This window comes from Camarhynchus parvulus, chromosome 4A (genome assembly GCF_901933205.1).
Source record: "Camarhynchus parvulus chromosome 4A, STF_HiC, whole genome shotgun sequence".
Taxonomy (NCBI): Eukaryota; Metazoa; Chordata; class Aves; order Passeriformes; family Thraupidae; genus Camarhynchus; species Camarhynchus parvulus.
In genome coordinates, this window is record NC_044600.1 from 7,389,823 (window position 1) to 7,412,256 (window position 22,434).

Consider the following 22,434-nt stretch of genomic DNA (forward strand, 5'->3'; position numbering starts at 1 on the left):
GTAGAGGTGGTGCACTGGTGATTTGCTGTCCTAGAAGTGTAACTTCAAAGCTGCAGGTTCTTATAGGATGGGTGGAGGACTTAGAGCTTGGGCACCAGGTACCAACTCTGCCTTCCAGGACCTCTCTTTTCTTACAGAGCAGGTGGCAGGAAGGTAGACCTAAAGCAGCACATGCTGCTCAGTAAATGTTCTTAGTTGTGCTGCTTGGACGTGGGGATGCAACCCTGAGCTCCCCACTTTCTGCCTCCCGCTGTTGCAGGACAATTCATGCTCTATGGCATGAATTTGCAGCCTGCCCTGCAAATGTGGAGCAGACACCATGGTGGCTGAGGTGGTATTGTGTATGAGAAAGCCATGCAAGGCTGTGGCAGGAGCAAGGATCCATGGCCAGGAGAGAGCCTTTGTGTGCATGTGGTGAGTGGGATGGAAAGCAGAGAGCGTTTCATGCCTCAGCACTGGAGCGACAGGCACTGAGTAAGCAGGGCCAGCACATCTCTGAATGTGCCTCTCCACTGAGTTCCTCTTGGGGAGGTGGAGATCTGCTGCTTCATGCGGAGAAAAGTTATGTAGACAAGCTGTGTTTTGGTGCCTGGTTTTGTGCAAAACATGGAAATCCTTTCCTGCCTGGTCTCTTTTCATTCTTTTTGCTGTCAGTCATTGCACATGTCATCAGTATCTGTGGAAAAGACTGCACAGTCAGGGCACCAACCTACTGCAGCCTCCAGTGTGTGAACAGCCGCATTAGCTTGAAGATTTTCACATGAGAACTGCTTGTGATTGATGGGACGTAGTGTGCAGTCATTAAAACCAGAAATGTGTGTCTGGAACCTCTCGCTGGTGTCCGGGATTAAAGAGACTGTAACAAAGTGCATTACTGGTGCACATGTGAGCAAGCCTTGGGGCTTGTGCTGGGAGCCTTGTTTCTGCAGCACAGTTCCACTCACTTCAGCAGCCAGGGAGGAGAGAATTTGTGCAACATGCTTAGGGAAGGTTCATCCAGCCTGGTGCAGTACCCAGAATGCTCTTATTTGCATCCCGCTGAGCTAGGATGCAGATGACAAGGTGCAAACTCCACACAACCAGGTATAATGCAGCTTTTTTACTGGGTTTCAGTGTGCTGCCTTCAGTGCTGCACTCCAAACAGCTGGCTTTGTTGCAGTGCAAGCTGCTGTCACGTTAGCTGGTGTCAGATGCCAGCCATTTACAGTATACGCCATCACAGCATGACTTAAGTTGGCAACACAGAGTCAATCACATGCCAGCAGCCTACTGTAAGGGTGGGGGAGTGTGTGGGAAGAAATGGGGAGAAGATACTCTTATAAAATCCTTTAATGATTTATTTTTAATATCCATTTTTCAAGCCTTGGAAAGTGCAGTCCATATGCTTTTCCCTCCTGGTTGTAGCTGGCAAAGAAGCAGATGAACATGGTCCTACAGACTCCTTCCATTTTGTGAGGAGCCAGAAAACAGAGCTATATTTAGCGTGTTGCCAAGGCCAGCAGCAGTCTGTTACTGGGTGGTGATTCCCTGGCTGCAGCCTTGTGTGCCACCCGGGACAGGGTGGGAATGTGCCTGTCCTGGAGTTAGTACTGAGCCTAAATTGACAGCAGCAAATTTCAGATTTCCAGTTACAGGAGGATGGTGCACTGGTGCCAGCAGGCTCAGTGTGCTGCTTGCCAGCACAGATCAGTTTTTGAGCACCAGCCCCCTGCCAACATGTGCAGTGGCCACTCCAGGTGCTGTAATGGTGCTTTTTGGTGCAACACTCAGCTTGGAGAATGCCTCAGTTGGTCTTCTGTGCACAGGTCTGGAACTGTCCTGTGCCTTGTGCTGAGCTTTTGTTATGCTGAAGCCACAGCTAGTCCCTGCAGGAAAGCTGTGCCTTGTAGCATAAATATGCTCTAAAATTGGAGGGCTAACTCTTTGTTGTATTTTCTCATGTTGTATTCCTAGGCCACTCAGGTATAAAATGGAGTTGTCCTTATTTATCCCCAGCCCAGTATCCACACAGCAGATTTGCTACCAGTTCCCTGTTGCTTTCCCTGCTGTGTTGCAGCTGGTACTGAGGAGTTAAAAATGTCATCTCCTCTGTCCTTCTGGCAGCTTTTGTAGAGCTGAAATTGGTCTTGAAGACAGTATGTATTTCTCAGAAGTACCAAGAACTGGGTGTTGTGATGGAAGGGGAGAAGAAGGGCTCACCCCTACCAGTGTTGGAGTTCAAGGGGTACTGGTGGTGCCCATCACTATAGAGCGAGCATCTTGAAAGTTGTTACAGAGCAAGATGTCTAAACTGGGAACGTTTTGTGTCACTCTGTCCCATCACCACTTCCTAAAATTCATTGTCTGAGAGATGAAGAACTTACTGTGGTGCTGTAGAGGGGAGCTCAACTCAGCTATGGCTTCCAGTATGCCCCAGTGAAACACAGTGGTTGATGGTGCTCAGGATGAAAATGTTAGTGGGGAGGAGTTAGACCAAAGGCATGGGTTTGCATCTGAGTGTAGCAGTGATTCATTTAGTCTTTCTGAGCCCTCACAGGCCTGACTGACAGCATTTCACAGCCTTTGCTCTGCAGCAGCACCTGCACAGCTGTGTTTCTTACAAATACATGTCCTTGAAACCAGTAGCACTATGTGGGCACTGGTTTCAGCTTACAGACTCTGTCTGCAAGACCAACGCCTCGTGCTGCATGGTGGTTTTTTTATTGGTAGTAAAAATATTCTGTTTGTAGAACCCCCTGTTGGAATTAAGCAAACTGCTTTGAGGAAAAAAAAAATAGAACAAAGCTTCACACCAAGCTGGGGTTGCTGGTATCAATGATATTCACAATTTCAGTTGAAATAGCAGAATCCTTCTCAAGTTGAAGTCAACTGTGTAAGTATTGTTTACAAAAAATAGTAGTTCTTTTTTTCATCTTCTCCATTCCTGCAGTGTAGAAACATCTACACAGATTTATTCCAAATTTGGTAGAAATAAGTGTTTCCCCAACCCAAAGCACTTGTGCCAAGTTACAGTCAGGAGGAATTTCTGAGGCTGGAGCAGCCTGTGGTTCCATGGGGTGTGCTCCTGGTCAGCAGCAGCCCTCCAGGAGCTGTGGAGGTGGGACACTGCAGATATGCTCTGAGGCTGAACCCTGGACTTCTGCTGGGTCCCAGAGGATGGGAAAGGCTGTAGAGATGCCTGGTCCTGTGCAGCATGAGAAGGATGACCCAAACCTGCCCAGTGTTCTCCTTGCAGATTAGTGCAGTTATTTCCTTTGTAGTGGCGCTGGCTGTCTGAGCACCAGCCAGCTGCAGTGGTGCCATTTTGCCCTCACTTCACACAGATGTGAGAAAGTGTCTGGGGGTGAAGATTCGTGTCCTCAGGGCCTGTGAGCACTTAACTCACTGCTGGGGATCTGGGGCTGTTGGATTGCTGAGAAGCCAAAACAATAGCATTAAAAAGCCTCTTTCCTTTTGAGTTGGGTTTTTGGGAGCCACTGGGCTCTTTTAGGAGCAGGGCAGAGGGTTTCATTCCAGCAAGCCAGGCTGCTAAAGTTTGGAAGTATTTTTTTCTGTCCCACTGGCTTTAGCCCATCACTTCTTGCATTTAATTATTTGCCTTTTGTTTAACTCTGATCTCCTTGGAGAAGATGAGAGGAGCCTGTTCCCATGACACATGTCAAACAGCCCCTTTTAAGCTGCAGTCGAGCTCTGCAGCCCTCTCTCAAGTGAAGCTGTTATCCCCACCAGGAAGGGAGGCAGAGTAAAGCTTGGAAATTTCAGGCTGCTCTACAGCAGCCTGGCATGCTGGGGAGCCTGGCTGGGGATTCAAAACCAGCCCCTGCAGTGGGTCATGGTGTTGGCTTTTTGCAGTGCTACTTGGACTGTCCGGTGATTTCACCTGTATGTTTGCAAAAGCCTTAAAGAACCCCCAGGGGAGTATCCAGGATGCACCAGGGGCTGATCCCAGGAGGTTCCCACCTGAGCCTTGGGTGAGTGGTGTGTAACATTGATATCCTTGTGGACCTGGTTGTGGGGTTACAGCTCTGCTGCACGTGATCCTGCTAACAGGGGCAGGTACATGGGGTCATCTGAAGTCCCCCTTTTGGGAAACAAATTTAATTACACTGAGATTGAGAACTCTGTGTCCAGCCCTTTGATGACTGTGCCTGGGATAGGCTGGATAATGGATGGTCCTGTACCTTTGCTGGCTACAGGAGCTGTTATTAATTATCTGTCATGGAACTGCTCTGTGGCCTCCAGGTCTGGCCTTATTATAATAAGCTTTGAATAGCTCAAAAGAATTTGTTCCTCAAAAAAGTCACAATTTTTGCATAAAGTTATATTAAGTATTTCATGTTTTCTGTATGCCTCTTGTTTCTTGAGGAAGAAATTCAAAAAGAAAGGGTGGGAGAGAGAAAACCTTATTTTTCAAGAACTGTTTCATCTTAATGACAACATTTGTTACTAACTTTCTTATTTAGTGATACTTATCTTCTTATGTCTACTTGCAAACACTATTAAAGTAAGACAGTTTATTCATGTTTTTGAAGTGGTGATCTCAGTTGATTTGCAGGGATAACATCAGTGATCTCTTGTCTTTTAGGAGCCACTGGCATGGCTAGTGCTTATGTTTATTGCAGGGGGGAGGGAGTCAGTGATGCAACACACATCACTTTTGACAAATGAAAGTGTGAAGGGGGGAAATCATTCAGCATTTTGGGGTACCCACATGTTGTGGATCAGAGGTGCTACCTTACAGAGCTGTCCTCTTAAAGTTTCATCCAGTGCAGCTGGGGAAGTGGTAGAGACAGTTTTGTTTCTTCTGTCTGGTTGTCAGGGCCAGTTAAGTGGTCTGGTGTTGGGAGGGAGGGGAAAAGCAACCCACGCAAGGAAACAGGGAATTTTTGTTGTTGTTTCTGGAACTGTTGCCACTAGTTTCTGAAAGTATTGGTGTTTGTGTTAGATTGTTTGGGGTTTTTTCTTACAACAATCATTTTAACATCAGGAAGCCTGACTTTTTGGTTTAGCTTGATAGTATTCAGTTAGTGTTACTGCAGGAGAAGTCATGTTGCTCTTCTCTTCACCTACTATAGAAAAATCACAAAAGAGGCGCAGTAGCTACCTAGCCGCCTCCGCCTCGATGATTGTGTTGTTCCAGTAACCCAAACAATCCTTAATTAAATTTCTCTGGCTGCCCTGGGTGTTACATTCACTGAAATGCTGTTCCATTATGTTTTTTAGGGCCGGTGTACCCGAGAGAACTGCAAATATCTCCACCCTCCCCCACATTTAAAAACACAGCTTGAAATAAATGGACGCAACAACCTGATCCAGCAGAAGACGGCCGCAGCCATGTTTGCTCAGCAGATGCAGTTCATGCTCCCGGGCGCACAGCTACAGCCAATTGTGAGTTACAGCCCTGCTCCCTGTCCCTACAGCCAGTTGTGAGTTACAGCCCTGCTCCCTGTCCCTACAGCCAGTTGTGAGTTACAGCCCTGGCCCATTGGGCTCACACTGCTCCCTGTCCCTCCCTGTCTGTTCACAGAGGTCCCAGCCCTGTGCCTGAGCTCAGGCCATTGTCTGTGCTGCACAGAACTGGGCAAAATCTTCTAGAGGGGTGTCTGATGCTACTTTTGCATCTCCTTGAAAGCTGTGCTTCTCTTTTCCTCTGATAACTGAGGAACTGTGAGATTCAGGGCTTCAAGTGGAAGGGTCTTACCACCAGGTGCTTATTTGACCAGCTGACTGATGTACATCCCAGAAGTTCTGAGTGGCTCAATTCCAATGGATCCTGTTTTGGATTGTTGTTTTCCACTGAGATGATGCTGACTCCCTTGGACTAGCTGTGTGGCACTGTTGGACTAACACTGGGGAAGATGAATCCTACCTAGACTTTAATCCTACCTAAGCTTTTAATGTCTGGGAGTGAGACCATTTCACTGCAGTTGTCCCAGCAGAGAGTTGTACTAATGTCACAGCCCTGTCACTTGTTTCTCACAGGAATGCTGATTTAGAGTTAGAGCAGGAAGGATTTGCTTCTTTTCAGGTAGGAAGGGAAGCCTGTGGGAGATAGATGTTTGCAGAGCAGGTTGTTCAGAGAAGCCTTCACTGCCTGTCCCTGCTTTTGCCTGTCAGTTAAAACAGGTTTCAGGCTGGAGAGCCCTGTTATGCCAGGGAGAGGATGGCTTGTGTCTGCTGGCTGGTGTATCTGGGAGGGGATGACACTTGTCAGCTGAGTTTTAGTCTGTCACAATGTCTATTTTAAGAGCTGTCAGAGGTCTTGAAGTAGCTCTTCAATGCTGATGTGAATAAGCTGCACTGAGAGTTAATTAGGAGTTCTCAGTTTGAAGCTGGGACTGAGTGTCTTTCCTGGGGCAGTGTGCACTTAGTGTGCTGTAGCTGGGTGAGGCTCTTTGTGCTATGCCTATGAAGGACTGGCCAGATCCTTTGGGCAAGCTCTTCCAGCCTGAAGGTGTCAAGTCTGTGAACCAGTCTGAACTTGGCCTCCTGGTGTCCCACCTACAGTGCCTGGCCTCTCTGCCCATGTGGGACACAGCATCTGTCACCCCAGCTGAAAAGCTCAGGTGTTTCTGGTTTATTCTCACCAGAGAACAGTGAAGGATTCCTCCTCATTAGAGGCTATTGTGATGTTTGGTGTAAGAGCTTGTGATGGAGATTTCCCTGTTTTAGCAGGGAAAGCTGGTCAGTGTCCTTTCATGATGGTGGTCTGCCACAAGACTGGGCTATTTCCTCAGTCTGGCATATTCCTCCTGTGTTTTGGGGGGTTTTCCATGCTTGCCATCACTCTGATCATCTTGTGTGTCTGCTAGTAGCTTTATCCTGCCCTATAAGCTAAGAAAATGCTGTTTATTCTTCCCATTTTAAAGATGGAAAGTTGAGACAGAAGAGAAAATTGGCCACAGAGAGGGTCTTTAGTTGTGCTGTACCTTAGGCTCTTATCTGCTGTAGTCTTGCACCTCATTTTTGTGGAGCTTGAAAGTATGTCTAAATCAGAAGGAATCCCGAATTCCCACAAAACAGTGACACATTGGTTTCCAAGCCCTGTACCAAAAGCAAGCCCTTCCTATTCTGTGAGGAATTCACAGTGGATGTTCTTTGGCTGGCTATTCAAAGCATCTTTGGGATTTCCTTTTTGGAAAGTTCCCATCTTCCCACTTTGCAATCTTGCAGGTCCAGTATGCTCCTGAATTTTACGCCTGCCTTTTAAGTTGCCTCTGAGACTGAGTATGTTGGTTTGTCTAGCTAGTGCTCTCATTTCAGAAGTAACCTTATCTGATGAGAAAGGCCCCTGGTTTCTAAATTGTGCCATGAGGGAGACATGGGCAAAGAAGAAAAATAAAAATTTGTTCTGCAGTGACTGCTCCCTTCGTGCTTTCCCACACTTTACTCAGACTAAACAAGCTCTTGGTCTGATTCCTGCTGCCCAACTTGCTCCACACCAATTTCAGGACAGACAAGAGATTGCTCTTTCAACTGCCTTTGATTTCCCGAAGATGCTGTCAGTGGAAGCTGGCTTTGAGAATTTTTTTCTCTCTAAATGAGAAGGGTGGGGCCTCCTTCTGGGTACACATGAAATTCGTCAAAGCAGAAAGTATTGTATCTGATGCAGAGCAGAACAAATCCCATGTGATCAGAAAGCTGATCAACAGGATGGCTGCTTAATTGGGATGCTTGCCAGAGATGAGATTTGAAACAGCACATTTAATAGCTCCAAACAGCAGCTGAATGCTTAGACATTTTAAAGTGCAGTTGCACCAGAAAAGCTACTGAGTTAAAAAAAAAACAAAAAACAAACCACCACCAAAAAAACCCCACCAAATCCAAACCAAACCAGCACTTGACAGAGCAGTTTTTCACCAGGCTTCCTGAAATGGTGTCTGTCTATGAGCTGGGCTCTGGCATTGATAGGAAGAGCTGCTTTGGTCAATGTTATGTCTGGTTTCCCAGATATGGTCACTTTGTGTCCTGTGTGTGCCAGTGCTGCACCTTGGGCCTAGTGCCCACCCTCTCCATCCTGCTTTATCCCTTTGCAGCAGTGTGGGGCAGACTTTTGGAGCTGACCATGGAGGTGCTTCAGCCCAGAGTCCAAGTGACATGGTGGAGCAGGGCACTGGTTTGCCCAGTGCCTGAACAAACTGTTGATGGAGAATGGCAGTGGTGACACACCTGCCACCACTCCTGCCCTGCAGCTGCCTCTGCTGCTGCCTAGGGAAGCTGTTTCCTCTCTTTGTTTTCAAGCTCTTTGTCTTTTCTTCATGCCAAGGTCTTTGTAGACAGGACAATTTTGATAGTTCTGAGTCACCCATGCCCCTGAAGACAGCCCAGACTTTAACCCAGCCCTTTGTCCCCTCCTGGGGCAGCAGGATCCTGCTGCCACTCCTTGGTGCTGATGGAGGAGTTAAAACAGAGGGTGAGCAACTTGCTTGGCCAGTGATGCTATGAGCAAGTGCTGGAGCTGATTTCAACAGGTGCTTTGCACAGGCATTTTTTCTATGCAGCAAAAACCTGATTTATATCTCAGCTCTAGTCAAAGACATGCTAGGAATGAATAAATGCAGGTATCCTGGCCCACCCAGGAGCTGGTATCTGCCAAGAGGCAGTGCTGTGGAGTGTTAACACCTGTCTTTTACAGTACAGCAGCCCACAAATGAGAGATCTTTTGAGCTAGGAGTGTGTCTTTGCAGTCTGGTTGGGGAAATGAGCATCTGTGGTGGTAGGTAGCTGGATGCTTTGGCCCATTGGATTCACTCCAGCATGCTCAGCCCTCGTGTTGGAGGGTGGTTTTGCAGCCAGCCACACCCATGAAGTTACACTGGGGGGAAGGCAGATTTTTGGGTTTTCTGACAGCATCAAGTATGTTTTTAATATCAAGGTTTTCAATCTTGTCAGTATGAGATCTTTATCTTCAGTTTCTAACACCAGACTGTAAGCTGCCATTGTTTTTTGTGTGCTTTCCATATATAGCTGCTTAGCAGTGACCTGTCTCCCCTCCTTCAGGCTATCATCACCTCTGTATTTACAGTGGGCCTCTCATTTTCAGGCTTTCCCTTTTTTAGGGTCTGAGGTAACTCAGAATCAACACTTCCTGGCTGAGACAGTGCTTGTGTTTGACAAAACACCAACCGCTCTTCTGCCTTCCTCTTCACACCCACTCTGTGTTTCTTCTCTAGCTTTAGCACAATTTCTGCTAGCCAAATCGAATGCAACTTCTAGATTGTTAACAAAATCAGCTGTTCCAGGTTCTGCTGTCGCCAGTGGTGACAAATCCCCCTCCCTGGGATGGTTCCTTCTCTCTGCTCACACCTTCAACCCAACAACTTCGATGCTTTGAGGTCTGTGAGGAGCTCAGAGCTGTCCAAGTCCTTGGCAGCCCTCCCTCCCCTTGAGATGTGTTCTCACAACAGCCATTTCAGCTTTTTAAAATTATTACTATTCTTACAAGCATTTTAATACTCAGTAAACCAGTCTTGTGAGCTGCTACCAGCCTGAACCCTTTGCTGCTGCACTGTAACCTGTTTCCCTCTGCACAGGAGTTACTGGTAGTGTCTCCGTGCTATGATTTGTAAAAGCTAATTTGCAAGGAATTAGCAAACCTGTCTTTTTATTTCCTGAATTAGAAAGAGCTTGAAGGGGGGCAGCAGGAGTAAGTGCTGATACTTTGAATCCCTCTGTTTTGCCCTAGAGCACACAATCAATTAAGTTGAGAATATGGTTTTTAGTGTACAGCTGTAACGTTGCTCTGTCAGGTCTCCTGTCCCTCCCTTCCTCTTCCTCACACAGCTTTATATCAAGAACATGGTGCCATTTGGTCTGGAATATCCCTTGGGTCAGTTGGGGTCAGCTGGGGTCAGCTGTCCTCTGTCCCCTCTTGACTCCTTGTGCTGCCCCCATAGTCGCCTTGCTGGTTGGGTGGGGTGAGAGGCAGAAAAACCCTTGACCTTATGTAAGCACTGCTCAGAAACAGCAAAAGCATCCCTGAGTTATCTACACTGTTTCCAGTACAAATCCAAACCACAGCCCTATACCAGCTACTGTGGAGAAAATTTGCTGTATCCCAGCCAAAAGCTGTCACAGGAGGTGGACAGGAGGCACGTTGAGGAGGGCAGTGCTGTTTGGAGTAAAAATTACATTTGGGTTCTGGCTGCAAGGAGGAAATTTGCTCACATTCCCTGAGGACATGGGGGACCTGCACAGACGTAGAGGGAAGCATTGGCTGGCAGCATCCCTATTACTGGTACTGATGCATGAGCCAGACTGGATTTCCCAATCCAAGACAGGCAGCCGGGTCTGGCAGTGAGCACAGCCCATCTTTTCCCCTCATCAGCCACAATAAATACAGAGCTCCCTGGTGCCAGCTCACAAAGGCACAGTTCTCAGAGTGCCTCACACACTCCAGACTTAAAACCCCAGCTCTTGTAGGTTTAATCTGTTGAGTGAGGTCTGCTTGTTCCCTGGCTGTGCACCCGCTTGGCTGCGAGCGGCAGCCCCAGCCTGCGGGCAGGGTGTGGAGCACAACTGGCACTTCCCATTAGGGGAGCAGGCACTCAGTACAGGCAGGCAGAAGGAGCCTTGGGAAACCTTGGGAAGGCAGCAGCAGATGTCAGGGCACAGAAAGGGGTGAACAAACAGCAGCAGCAATAAAAACTCCTCCTGCTCCTACAAGCATCCCTCTGTGGGTCTTCAGGATCGCAAGTGGATTGTACTACTCAGTTGTTCCTCATGCACATCTTTCCTCCACTCACTTCAGCTTGAGTTTGGATCCATTAGCCCCTGCTGATTGCTCCCAGTGAGAAGAGGGAACTGCTTTTGAGGGGGTTGGGGATTGTGTTTCAGGGAGCAAGTCCTGCTTCCACCTTTGTAGCAGCTTTGGTGAAGAGGCTGGTATACCATCTCTTAGTGAATGTTTCAGGTGAATTCATTCAGTGTGAGGTGTTGCAAGCCCACAGTCTGCACAAATCCTTCCTTCAGCAATGGGAGAACATCTTCCCTTTGTCTCAGAAGCCAGCAAGGTCCTTGGCCTGGCTGATGGCTGTGTTTGAACCCAACCAAGCAGGAGAAGCTTGCTTTAAAGAATCTCCTGGCATTTTGGAGCAGTGTTTGTGCCACACCTGCTCAGTCAGGATACTTCTGCTGTGCTGAAAAACATAGGGTAGGTTTGCCCACACATTTGTGCAAGCCATGTGTAGTGCAAGGTTTAGGTTACTATGGGTACATAAAACAAATGCTGACAACATGTCAGGCCCCACTATAACCTGTGCAGACTGGCCAGGCAGGACAGGAGAAGCTCCTTAAAACAGCATTTATGGTGCAAATGGTGATGGAAGTTCAGCAGATACCACTGTAATTACTGGCACTTGCACAAAAGAAAACAGACTAATGGATGCTGCTTTTTCACTAAAGTGTTCAGGGAGTCACAGATTTGAAAATCCTAAAGAGCCTTTTTAGCAGTAAAAGATGTAAAATATCTGGGAGCCACCAGAGAATTGAAAGAGAGATGAAAATTATTTAATAAAGGGCTGTGGATTGGGGGATCTCTGGCTTTAGTGGCTGAAGTCTCCCAACAGGTGAAGCAGTGCTTGACTAAGGCTCACAAGAAGGAAAATTGGAAATCCCTTCCAGAAAAAGAATTATTTAGTTCTGCTACATTTAAAGCATCCAGCACCACTGGTGCAGGAAGCTGTCTCTCCTCACTGAGGAGGTGAAAATGGGATATATTCTGTCAATTATTCTCTCTCTCATTGGCTGGGGAGCTGCTTGCTGTCACTGACCTTAGGAAGGGGAATTGTTAAGCTAAAGCTGGGCTAGGTTAACTTCTTCCACATTGCAACAAGCAAAGTATGGAAGTACCAGGATGAAGGTGCTGTTGAGGAACACACTGTCCATATGTGGCTTCTTTTAGAAGTTCACAGGACTAGAAGTACTAAAACAAAAGAAAGGAGGGAATGATGTGTGTGACCAAAAAACTGCCCCAGGCAATTGTGTAAGCACACTTGTATTTATTGCCAAATAGAGGCTGTAGCTTCCAAGGATGGTGTCATAGACACCTGCCAATATAAGCAGCTTTAACTGGAACCCGGAGTTCACAGTGGAGCAGGTGACAGGAGGGAAAATAAGAATGGTTCAGTTTTCAGGCTGCATTCCCTGGGGGGTGCTCGAGCCCCTGCTACAGGAACAGGAGTGCTGCCATGCATGCAGTCATCTTCAGTGAGGTCAGGTGGAGACTTTCATCAAGCTGGAATTGGTTTCATTCCCAAGAATACTTTGGATCTGGTGCTTTAAAACCTCACAAACTCCCTGGCTACAGGGGCTAGTCCCAGACTTTAAACTGAGCATCTGCTTAGGAGCCTTGTGCTCACCTGCCTGCCAGCACAGCAGCTCCTTTTCCACATGAGCCCTGCTGGGTCACATCAGGTCAGGGAAGTGCTTCTGGCCCCCAGCACTGAAGCTCTGCTGCACTCAGAGGACCTGCCTAACACAATGGAGGGACCTGAAGTGGTTGAGATCTTTATGGTCTGTTGTTCTGTCCCAAAGAGAATATGGCTCCTTGTAGCACAGGTGGGGTTTTGGACCTCACACTAGTCCACCTGAGCCATCTCATCTGTTGTGACATAATCATGTTGTGACATTAATGAGTTTGGTGTCCTCTTGCTGCCGTTCACATGGAGCATAGGCTTAGATCCTTCTCCAAAATGTTTTTGCCTGGACTCTGTTGGCACTCTGAAACCACCTCCAGATGTGCAGGATGCCTGACCAACCGAGTGTACTGCAAGCAGAGCTACATCACCTGACTGAATGGTGCCTTTGGTCTAACCTGAAACCCACTGGCCATGCTAACATGGAGCTCAGGGCAGGCTGATGGTGGATGCAGCAGTGCAGCTAATGGGGTTACCTGCTTCCAGGTCCTGAAGCTGCAGTTTACCTTGAAGTCTCTCTACAGCATTGCGGTGTAGGCATAAGGAAGCTGAGATGTGTATTTGGGAATGAGAAGTCTGTTTAATTTGGGCCTGCCCTAATTGCTGGCATGAAATCCTTAATTGTGTCATTAAACTATAAAGATCATCAATATGCTTTGATCTGACAAATAAAGATGCCTTGTATTCAGGATGAGTCACAAATCTGTGAGTCAGGAGAAGCGAATGGATGGCAAATAAATGGCAATAAATGAATAGATTGGAGAGCACAGCATTTTGATGTGACTAATCAAATTGTCTAAAAGGATTGAAGTGTGATGCAAGGCTTTGATGGGAAATCCAAGGCAGAACTTTTTAACTAATACTTTGTTTTTCTTCTTTCTGTACACAGACAACATTTCCTGTGACTCCATCGCTTGCAACAAGCCCCACGATGGCTTTTAGTCCCTACCTGAGTCATGTTTCTCCTGGGATGGGCTTAGTTCCTGCAGAGCTTTTACCAAATACTCCTGTCCTGGTTTCTGGAAATCCTACTGTTACAGTACCGGGAGGCTCTGCTGGGCAGAAACTGATGCGTACGGATAAACTGGAGGTATTTGGACATCTGATACAATACTGCTGACAGGCATGAACAGGACATGTGCTCCCAGCTGTTGCTCTCTGCTAAAATGACCTGATGCAGCACAGTACTTGCAGCTTTCCTAGCACAGGGCTGCTGCTCTCTACCAGAGCAGATGCTTTTGCGGGGCCTTTTCCCAAATCTTTGGAAATTTGGGAAAACTCACTCCTCTGGTATCAGTAGGTATTAGAGCAGGGTTAGGATTGGTTTTTTGTATGTGAATCTGCCATGCTTAAAAAACCCCAAAAAGCCAAGTAGATGGTCTGCTCTTAAACTTCATTGGGTGGGAGATGTTTTAGCGATAACAGATGTTTCCCTTTTCTAGAGATGGGCTTATTGAGCTTTTACAGAAAACTTTAGGCATTACACTGATGGGAGTGGAGAGTGTGTGGTGTTGGAAAGACATCTCTCCCTCCCCAGTTGGCTGGACATGCTGGGACTTAACAGTGGAGGAGTTGTAAATGTCTTTCAAACCCGAAGCAGAGACTCTGCAGGAGATAAGGGCTGAGGACTTGAATTCAGAGGCCCCTGCAGGTGTAAATTGTAACACAGGAAGATAGCAGAGAAGGGTGTAATTTCAAAACACATTGTTCTGTGTTATGTACTTTATCTTGCCTTGCTGATGTCTCACCTTTCCCCACACTCAGTCTGATTGCACATTGGTACGTGAGCTATGCCCCTTGCTGTATTATTCAACAACCTCTCTCAGTTCCTCAGACAAGAAACCTTGCAGATTTTTTGTGAAACCTTTTTGTCTGTCTCTGATGCTTCAGTGGTCGTAACTTAGGAGGATCTGTGAGATCCTAGTACAACTAGTAATTTTGGCAGCACTTTCAAACACATTGCTGTGTAACCAAATGTGCTGTCACGTAATGCCAGGGTCGGGGATTTATTGTGAAGGGCAGGGAGACTATTTATGTGAAAGAGGCACCTTATGTTTAAGAAAAAGTACTTGTTGCAAATAGCAGTAGCATGTAACATTTAAAATTAAATGTCTTGCCTAAGAGTGTGCTCCATAACAAATACATAATCCAGGTGAGACACAAATGGCAGAGTTGTTAACATTTAAGCTTTAGAGGCAGGGGAGGAATCCTGAGCTGCAAAAGTTTTGTCAAAATGACATTGATTTTTTGGGGTCACTGTCCATTCTGCACAAATTCTGTACTTCGCTTGCATTTGGTGATTTGCCTTATTAATGTTGTGATTCTTTTCACCCCCTGAAGCAGTTGTGAGTAGAACTAGTTGCCCCTGTGTGTGTTGATATATGTGCTACCCCAGATGAGCATGGATTTAGAATATACACATGGCTTAATGTGGCCAACTGAACTGATAATTCTGTGTTGAAAAAACTGAATGAAAAGTAACTTCATGTTCTGCTCAACAATGTGACTTTTTTTTAAGGTTTGTCGAGAGTTTCAGCGTGGAAATTGCACACGTGGTGAGAATGATTGCCGCTATGCTCACCCTATAGATATTGCAATGATAGACACAAATGAAAATACTGTTACAGTTTGCATGGATTACATCAAAGGTCGATGCTCTAGGGAGAAATGCAAGTACTTTCATCCCCCTGCACACCTGCAAGCCAAAATCAAGGCAGCTCAACACCAGGTGAACCAGACAGCTGCAGCTGCAATGGTAAGTAGAGCTCTTGTCAAGCTGCATTTCCATTGCTAAGAGATTCCACGTGTCATATGTGTCATTTGTGGAAAAGTAGAGAGCTTTGTAAATGGCTGACTAGAGAGCTGAGAGCATGTGCAAGATGCATCCCATCTCTTCATCCTGTCTCTGTGCTCACCACAGCATGAAGCCCTCAGTGGCACAGTACATCAGAACATCTCACCAGGTAGGGACATGGTGCCCAGCTCTGTGATTTGCTGACATGACATTGTGATGTGACATGAATGCAAGTGCAGCAGCGCCCAACACCTTCCCTGGCTGAGTCATAGGGGTCAGTTCAGCTTCCTCAATACACAATATATCCTTTTCAGGGAGAACCTGGCCTGTTCTCTGCAAAAAGCAGATGGTGTCAATTGCCTGAGCTTAGCAAACTTGTGTCCAATACCTTTGCCAAGACTTAGTGAAATTACAACACACAAAACAAGGGTGACTTCCTGACCTATTTGATGCTTTGGACCTGGTAGAGATGGTCCCACTTGCATTTTAAGTTGAATTGTGACTACTTATATCTACAGATCTGAACATGAGTCAAGGAAGTCTCACCAGGTGACCCCTAGCTTGTATAAATGTTTGCCATTCTGTTGAGTTGGGTTTAATGGGACGTGTTAATTCCAGAGATGGGAGAGCTGGGGAGGGAAGAAGAGGCCCAGGGGATATTATCCATATGCATAAATTCCTGATGTGGGAGGTAAAGAAGGTGAAGGGAAACTCTTCCCTGTGGTGCCCAATGAAAAGATAAGAAGCAATGGGCACAAACTGAAATTCAGGACATTCCATTTAAACATAAGGAAAAACTTATTTACCAAAGAAAGATCTAGCACTACAACAGGATTCTCCATCCTAGTAGATACTGAGAAGCTGTATCTGAACCTGAATGGAGTCTCAAGCCAGGTGCTGTAGTTGACCCTGCTTTGAGCAGGGTGTTGGTCTACCTCATCTCTAGAGGTCCCTTCCATCTCTTCTATGATTTTTTAAAATTTTTATAATTAATATTAAAAAGGCTCTTGCTTCCTCTTTGATTTAGAATTAAGGCCACTAAAATTTTTCTAAATACCTTTTTCTTTTTTTTAAGATATTAAAGGAGGTTGCTTTTAATTCATTATGAAATTTAATGCAGAGCCAGGACAGTTGTAGAAATTAAACAAGTGCCCTCCTTGTAGCATCAATATTACCTGGAATGTAATTTGAACAATTAATTTATACTGCAGTATTTATTTGTCTTGCAGAGTTTATTTATTAGTTTTCTTACTGTTTTTATTGTTGTTGAAATAAGAGTCCAGGTCTGTTGAAAAATAACCTTCTGAAATGAAACTCTTGTATTCTTCACAATTGAATCTTTACTTTTTCACTAATTATCTAGGACACTGCTACTTAACCAAAGCCAATGCATGTTTTATTCATCCAGCTGGCTTCTCTTAAAAATGTAATTAACCCCATTTGTATGCTGTTAACGAGAACCTTTAAAATATTTATTGATGGCTTGTTGCATCACCCCTGCTACCAAAACAGCCTACATTATTCATTGACTTTTCAAGGTTTGATGCATTTACTGTACCTGTTGACGTGTAAGACTTTATTAAAGGGAAGAAAGGTGCTCCATTTTTTTGGAGGGGAAAACAGATGCCAGGCTATGGGTCTACGTTCTAATACAGATTTAGAATGACTTCAAATCTAAATTCAGCATTTCTGAGGGACCCAATCCTGCAGTTACTTGATGTGCACAAGTAGCAGCTTTACTCACTCCTGCTTGGCTGAAGTCAGTGCAGCACTGGACGAACTGGGTAAGGCTCTGTCCCCAGTTCAGGACAGCACTTAAGCATGTGCTTGAAGCTCCCTCCTTTTCCAGTGGTCCTTCCCCCACCACGAGTGCTCTGCTGGCCTCTGCATGGTGTGTAGCTGCAGCATGAGGGCTGGAGCCCAGTCCCTGTGTAGGTGCTGATCCCTGAGCACTCCTGCCCTGCTGTGCTAGCTGATGTGACAAAGCTCCAAAACATGTGTCCTGTGATGATATTTCTTTACTTTTAAAACTTACCGAGGCAAAATAACTGACTTGCCACTAGGCCAGGTAATTACCCAGCCACCCCATGTTGTGCATGCCTCATCTTTTTAATATATTGTATAACGCATTCACTTTTTAATTTTTTTTTTCTCTTCGCCTTCCCAAATTGTTGCTCTCTCTTGACACACCTCTGCTTGCTGTTTTTGTTACTGTGCTTGATCCCCCTCCCCGGCCCATGTCCATCATGTGCTCGCTGCCTGCTAATTAAGACTCAGCCAGCTGTCAGATCACTGAAGCGACCGCTCGAGGCAACCTTTGACCTGGTACTTGGACCTTTCACCTTCTCGCTTTGCACGTAACCATCTTAATCTGCATGAAAGCCTTCTGCTCTTGGTCTGTGGTGTTAGTGCCTGGGGAGACTGCCCATCCCAGCCAGAAATGCTCAGTGTGCGTTCAGACATGCCAATCCTGTGCCCCACATACCATCCATTAACGTCTGAGCTTTGCCTCCTGAAGCCTAGATGTGTTTTGGAGACAATGAATAATCTCGGGGGGAGGCAGCTCTGGCTTTTGAAGTGTTTTTCCAAACACTGGCAGCTTTGGAGTCACAAGATGCAATGTTTGAGGGAGAATTTAAGCATTTAGCTCATTAGGTCTGCAGTGTGCTCTAAATGCCAGAGGACTGCGTGGTTACAGGACAGATCCAGTAACTTTTCTTTGTATTCCCAACATCACAGCCTTGCCTGGCAGTGCCATGCTGGTAACTGCCCTGCACAAGAGCATTCTGTGAATGAGCACAACTGAGATTTAGGGGCAAGAGGGCTAAACAGCATCCTTGGGGATCTGTGCTAGGAACTGAAGCAGGTGCAGTGTGGGACTTGGCTCATGCATTGGGTAACCTGGGGAGGTGGCTGGCCCTTCAGCTGGCTCTGTCTGTGGTTCATTCCCCATTCCCCAGTGGGATAATGTCACCAAAGGGACCTTGCTCTGGATGTGTTTTGCTTCAGTCTCAGGCATGGAATCTGCTCCCTGAGCTTCTGCCTGTCCTCATATATGCTGTCTTTGGTTGTTTTATGACTCAATATGTTTTACTTGGCTTTATGATGCTCATAGTGAGGCAAAAGCCATACTCACAGTGCTGTCAGTCCTGGCTCCATAGAAGACAATGCCTCCCTGTTTTCCCAAAGGATAAGGGATACAATACATTTTAAAAGAAAGAGCTCCTGTTGCCCAGCTATAGCAGGGAGAGGGAAGAGTGGACACATAGGAGCTGTGAAACCATCAAGCTGATGTTGCTTCTCATTGCTAGAACTAAGGAGGAGAAGCTGATCTGCTCCCTTTCCTCTTCAGAGACTTATTTCTGGGTTTAAGTAGTCAAGAGGCTTCCTTATCAGAGTTTTAGGCAGCAACAGTAGGAAGCCTTGCTGGGGCCCAGCTTCTGGCAGCTGTGGTGGAATGATGCTGTGAATGGCATCACAGCCTCTTACTCGCTCTGCTCACGGCTGACACAGAGCCAGCACAGGCAGGACCTGCACAGCTGCCCTCTCCAAGGGCCACCACTCTGAGGAGACACAGTTTGGCAGAGAGTGGGAGAGCCCATAACTGCTCCCCCACTGAACAAACCCTCCAAGAGAAGCTGCTTGTAGGGAGTGCTCATGCTCTGACCCATCAAAGGTTGGCAGCCACTCGTTAGGATATGTCACCGCCTCTGAACCCTTCATGGGTGATAAGAGCATGTTTGGTCTTCCAAGGAAACTGCTCACTTGGCTTCTGCTGCTTGCCAGGGAACGGGTGCTACCTCTGCCCTCTCTCAGATAATTCTGTTTGTCATGCCTGGCAGCAGACCCAGCCCCTCCTTGCTGAGTGCAGAAGGGTAAAAGTGTGATCTGGTCCCAGGAGATAGAGATCTGAGGGGAAGTTTGAGGTGCAATTAAATTGTTTGTTGCAAAGATTTAATCCAGTTCTTGTCTTGTAAAAAATAACGAGAGGTTTGTTAACCAGCACGTGGGAAATTCTGACTTTAGGATGAAGTGTGTTTTTGTCTGTCAGTCTTGCTGAAGAATTGCTTTCCATGCCATGCAGAGCAGTGGCACAAGTCTCTTTGTTCAGATTCTCATTTGAGCAGGAATGTGGCTTTCCCAGCCTGAAAATGGGAGGCTGCCTGGCATTTAATTAGTGGAAATTGTTAGTTTGGATCAATGCAGGACTATCACATGGATTCTAAACTGACTTAACCCTTTCACCGGTGCAGATGGCCAGATCCTGTTGCAAAGGTTGCGTACCCATGTGTGCACACAAACACACAGGGAAAAAGTAATGTCAGAAAAAATTATTGTCCAAGAGCTGCTGCTGTAGTTGTGGTGGTCAGAGCTTGTCCAGAGGGAAAGCACAAGCAGCTGGATGAGGTAAACTCATCAAGTTCTTTACTAGGAGGGTTTAGTCTAATTCCTCTGCTGGAGTGTGACACAGGCTACAGAATTTGGTCGCTCGGAGTCTCTGTTGCCTTTTGTATATTCTGCTTGTAGGATTCCTTCAGAACCAGGACATGGTGCAAGAATGAAATGTTGTATCTCCTCGAGCTGCTACAATTCCTGCAGGTCCTGAGTGATACAAAAATTGTAGCCCATGTCAAATGAGACACGTTTGTTTTATCCTATGTCCCTGCCAGCTTCCCGTGCAGGAGCTGTAGGGGCCCAGCTTCATCATGTGCAATTTTAGATGCCTCTTCAAGGCATTATAGATGGACCTTTCAGTGAGCATGGTCCTGAGGCTCTTACCTCAGCACACAGGCTGGAAAAGGGCTGAAGCCAGATCATTCTGTCTCCTTGGGCCCTCCTACACCTTGGCATCTAAAATAAGATCAGTTGGCAACAGGAGGAGCCAATACATCTTCGTGTATCCTGTGGGAACACTCCTGCAGCTGCTGGGGTGGAGGGGTGACCCACAGGGCTGGATCAAACCAGAAGCAGATCAGGATGGGTTCCTTGCTCCCCTGCCCGCAGAGCCCATGTGAGAGCTGGACATCAGGTGGCACAGGAGCTGCTGCAGAGTGCCTGTTTCTTTACAACACTCTGGAAATGTTGCATTTATTTGTGTTTCTCCCCTTGTCTGCTGTTGAGAGAGCAATAGAGAGGCTGCTATAGTTTCTTTCTTTCCCTTGCTCCCAAGGGGCTGTAGCAGGCTAGGAGGGAGGGTGATGGGGTAGTCTGATGTGTCTTGACATCCCTGGGGCCTGCTGGTGTCTCCCTCTGACTGCACTGCTGGCTTTGGAATTGTCCTGTGATGTGCCAGGACAAGACAGCAAGGTCTCAAAGCCTTCAGCTGTTCTGCTCTTGGCGCTGCCATTGTGGGGTTTGGGGTGGTGACAGCCTTTGGCCAAGAAGCAGGGAGTCAAAAGTCCATTATGTGCCTGACACAGTTGCTTTGCTATAATTAGTACATTCTTCTTCTGAGGCAGATTTTGGAAGTGTCTGGAAAGGGTTATTTAGCAATTGGGTACCATAAGGAGCTTGAATTTAAGTAGCAAGGTCTTGAGTTGTTCTAAAGCTGTGAAACCTCTGTGATGTACATGAAACTACTCCAGACTGTGTAAGCTGCAGATCTGTCCCATGCCTGGAGGAACGTTCATGTAGCCATCATTAAATAGACAAGTTGTAGATAACAGGCAGATTTAACACAGATACCAATGAAAGCTTACCTAGAAATGAAAACTTATACATCATCCTAAAATATGGATCTTAAGTAAAAAATTTTGATGTCTGTGTCTGAGAATATTGTCCCATCTTTGACTGCTGTCTTTTGGTAGCAACCAGAAGAAATCTGGGAAAATTAAATCCTAGTGCTGAGAGTGGATGCCCACTAGCATAGGCAAAGGATGTGTGCATGTCTGAGGGCAGTTTTGCAAATGCAATTTCTTCTCATTTACTTTTTTAATATTAAAACCACCCAAAAGCAACCATGTGAGTAGAGATAGGATGGAGTAATGTTTTGCCTGGAAGTATGTTGCTTAACATTTCTCAGATGAGCAGTCTCCTATAGCAAATTAAAGTGAAACCTGTTTCTAGATAGCAACAAACTGTTGCAAGCTTTCACTTACATTCTGTTGTGTGTTGAACTTCATAACTCTTTAAAATCTCTTTACTTGTGTCCTTCCTTCCGAGTATTGTGTGTTTGTAGCTTTAACCCTTCATTAGCCAAACCTTCTCCATTACCTACCATTCATTTGTGACCTATTAAAATAAAAGTAGGAGTGATAACCCTATTTTTCAGCCATTGCTTTGCTACATGATACAGACTAACAACTAGTCAGAAATGACCTGATTCTGCATGACTTCCACGTGCGTAAATCTCATTGACGTCAATGGGAGTGTTACGTGCAAAAGGACTGCGGGGCATAATTAAAAAGGACCCTTTTCTATCACAATGTGGAGAAAAAAATGTGGTTTCTTACTTGGGTACAATGAAAAGCTGTAAATCATTAGAAACATTCCTGTCTCTTAAGAACCTGACATACTACTTTGCTGTTGAGACATGCTTGGATGAATGATGAGTAACTCACTGAGAAAAGTTCCTGAGTTGGGTTAATGCTTTTTACCAAGTCCGATCATGAAACAGGTTTGACGGGCTGGAAGAAGCCCGGTGGTGTGATAGAATGAAAAGAAGGGATTTGTCAATGGCTTTTTCCACTGTTAATAATGAGTGAGCAGAATTTGACTGATGTAGGCCACCTTCTCTAAAGTGGGATCTGGTCCAAATCTGCTGGTGGTGGGCTGTGCCTCTGGTGTGAGCGGTGGAGAATCAGGCCTGGTCTTGACCATGTTGCTCGGCCTCTCTACTAACAAGTGGAAATGCATTTTACTGTGAATGTAAAGTTATGTGTGTAATTGGCAACAGCTACAGCTTTACCATCTGGACACATGGGTTAGCTGCACAGTGTACACGCTTCCACACATGCACACATACATGTAGGCAGGTGTTGAACCAGAGGCAAGCATCCATTTTGTTTCCATGGCATTTGTTGCTTATGCTAATCTTCTTGGGTTTTAAATAGTCATCTACTATATTTTTCCTGTTTGTTTTGGGGTTTTTAATGCTTGTTGCCTGCAACTGCTCTTTGTAGCATCCTGTCCAGGTGATCACCTCTCCCCTTCCTTTTCCCAGTGCTTTTTTCTCCCTCTGTACCCAAGTCAGTCCTGCTGAAAAGCTCCTTAGCATCTCTCCTC

At 46.1% G+C, this 22,434-nt stretch overlaps 1 protein-coding gene across 6 annotated transcripts in view; it reads left to right on the top strand.

The window, feature by feature from the left end:
* Positions 1–22,434, top strand: part of MBNL3 (muscleblind like splicing regulator 3) — a 91,869-nt gene that overhangs the window by 53,743 nt on the left and 15,692 nt on the right. For all 6 annotated transcript variants that reach the window (XR_004061466.1, XR_004061467.1, XM_030967982.1 and 3 more), the window contains exons 3-5: positions 5,224–5,388; positions 13,306–13,506; positions 14,935–15,171. Coding sequence is in view for 4 of the 6 variants with exons in the window: in XM_030967982.1 (XP_030823842.1) it covers positions 5,224–5,388; positions 13,306–13,506; positions 14,935–15,171 (603 nt within the window). In the remaining 2 variants the exon portion in view is untranslated. The remainder of the gene's footprint in view (positions 1–5,223; positions 5,389–13,305; positions 13,507–14,934; positions 15,172–22,434) is intronic.